This window comes from Asparagus officinalis, unplaced genomic scaffold (genome assembly GCF_001876935.1).
Source record: "Asparagus officinalis unplaced genomic scaffold, Aspof.V1 AsparagusV1_Un2817, whole genome shotgun sequence".
Taxonomy (NCBI): Eukaryota; Viridiplantae; Streptophyta; class Magnoliopsida; order Asparagales; family Asparagaceae; genus Asparagus; species Asparagus officinalis.
The window spans coordinates 1-2,401 of NW_017975076.1; the positions used below are offsets into that span (position 1 = coordinate 1).

Here is a 2,401-nt window from a genome sequence, read left to right on the forward strand (position 1 = left end):
ATTAGTTTGGATACATTGGTTCCAGCGAAGTTTGAACTGATGACAAGGCGTAAAGGGTATGAGAGGGTATTGGAGTCGATCAACAAGGCTGTTGAGCTTGGGTTCAATCCTGTTAAAGTAGGTGGATTTTTTTGTTTTTAGTTGCATGAAAATGTATATTCTGCATTTCTTGTTGTTTACTTTTGTCTTTTGATTTTTTCTAGTCACTAGCAGCAATCATTTCATGTGACTGTTCTGTTGGCAGGTTAACTGTGTTGTGATGCGTGGGGTAAATGATGACGAGATTTGTGACTTTGTAGAGTTGACCAAGGACAAGCCAATAAATGTCCGGTTTATTGAGTTTATGCCATTTGATGGAAATGTATGGAATGTTAAAAAGCTAGTTCCTTATGCGGAGATGTTGGATAGAGTGGTAAGGTAGAACTCTTACTGATGCACATAATTCTTATGAACATATGTGTGTGTTCGTTGGTATGCATACTTCTGATTATATTAAACTTCAGTTGTTTTTATGTGTACGGAACAGAGACAGCGGTTTGGTCATGTTGAGAGGATTCGTGATAAATCTACAGAGACTGCCAAGAATTTCATGATAGATGGACATTGTGGAACTGTGTCCTTCATCACATCAATGACTGAGCATTTCTGTGCTGGTTGTAATAGATTGCGGATTCTTGCTGATGGGAACTTCAAAGTCTGTCTCTTTGGTCCATCAGAGGTATGTATCCTTCCAAGCATTTATTATTTTGTTTGTCTTTTGAAAATGAATCTGTAATACCTATCAGGATTTAATTTCTTTTATACATTGGTTGTATTCTCTTGTTCGAAATAAAAACGATAGTTCCCTTTTCTGCAACTTCTGATAGGGTTGATAACTATTGAGAATGCTGATATTGGATAGCAACTATTGATGAATTTCTCGAAACGTTTTTTTTACAACTTCCTTGATTGTCAAAATGATACTTTATATTATCTTTCACCGTGGACCTCTATATAAACTGAATATATTCTTCTCCTGAGCTCCTCAAGTGCAATAAATGTTTCGCATATTGACGTATAATACATGTTGCGACAATTAGGAATGTTCTATCTAGTTTGCATCAGTGATCACAACAGCAGCAGAGCAAGGATCTTCATCTAGCATGGGCAGCATCATCTAATACTATTGTATCCAACAAGTAATTTTCAATAAGCTTAGAATGGTGTTGTTATAAACGGATACACCCATCTTTAAGTCGATTAATATTTGGATATGGATATACGTTACTAAACTTCAACTTTAACCAAGTAGGACGAAACCAACAGTATCATTAGTTCTAAGTCTTCACTTTACATATTTAGGGAGGAGTAAATACTTTGACAAGGATAATTGGGAAGGTTAAGCAGCACAATGGCCTATGTACAGAAAGCGTAACTTGCTGGTAGAATTTAACTTCCAAATTTAATATTTCTTACATGACAGCCACGAGTGAGCTTTTATTCTTCATTTAAGCCTTTATGCAGAAATGGTTTGGCTATGACTATAACCATATTGGGAAGATTTCATGAAGGATAAGTTCCATATTCTTGAGGACGTGGAAGATTTTAAAGGATTTTGTGACCTTGACTGACCATCAACCGACATTTTCTTAATTTATTGCAGAAAAAGTTATAAATAAGTCAACTCGTGAACCTATCATAATCATCTAAAATGCTCTAGGAAAACTGAAAAAGAATCATGGATCGTACTTGTATTCTTTCATTCTGCTAATACTGGTTCGTTGACTCTATGATTTAGGATATTGTAAATGTACTATATCGTATACTTCGTCCATGTGTACTATTACTAGTGCATGAATGGACGTGTATCTTTTGATGATTACAATCAGCCTCCATACATGTTAAAAATAAAATTGTACTATTATTTTATTCTGCTAATGCTGATGCAGTGGTGTGTTGTCCTTATAAATATATCACGCTATAAATGTACTATATTATACATTTTGTACATGTTACCAATATAATGTGTATATCAGTTCTCTCATCCTCCTACTCTGATCTATTGCCTTCCTAGATGCAATTAACCCATCCTTTAGTTTCATATCTTGCAATATATGTGCTGATATCTCCTTATGAATGAGATACAATTATTAGAAGGGTAATGTTATATGGTAGACCACTAGTTGGAATCAGGAAGGTCTTTATTGTGCATGAAAGTTGCAAGACTAATTAGGTAGTTGCAATTTCCCTGTGGGAGGGGGAAGAAAAAACTTCCAAGTATATGCTGTGTTTAAAAGAGCAAAACCCCAATTCAATTCAAATATTAAGATAGTTAGGGATGTATATATATAGGCATACAAATATGGGTATGGTTAACGGGTCACAGCCCATTAACCCAATACCCAATAGACTAAATCTAACA

General features: G+C 34.9%; 1 protein-coding gene across 1 annotated transcript; it reads left to right on the plus strand.

Annotated features, from left to right (window-relative positions):
* Nucleotides 1-6: 6 nt before the first annotated feature.
* On the plus strand, nucleotides 7-2,390 carry LOC109828608 (GTP 3',8-cyclase, mitochondrial-like; the record flags this gene model as incomplete). The annotated part of the gene is made up of 3 exons (XM_020395569.1): nucleotides 7-117; nucleotides 245-412; nucleotides 527-2,390. Coding segments are annotated over 3 exons (528 nt in total), but the record flags the coding sequence as incomplete, so codon positions are not given.
* Nucleotides 2,391-2,401: the final 11 nt, after the last annotated feature.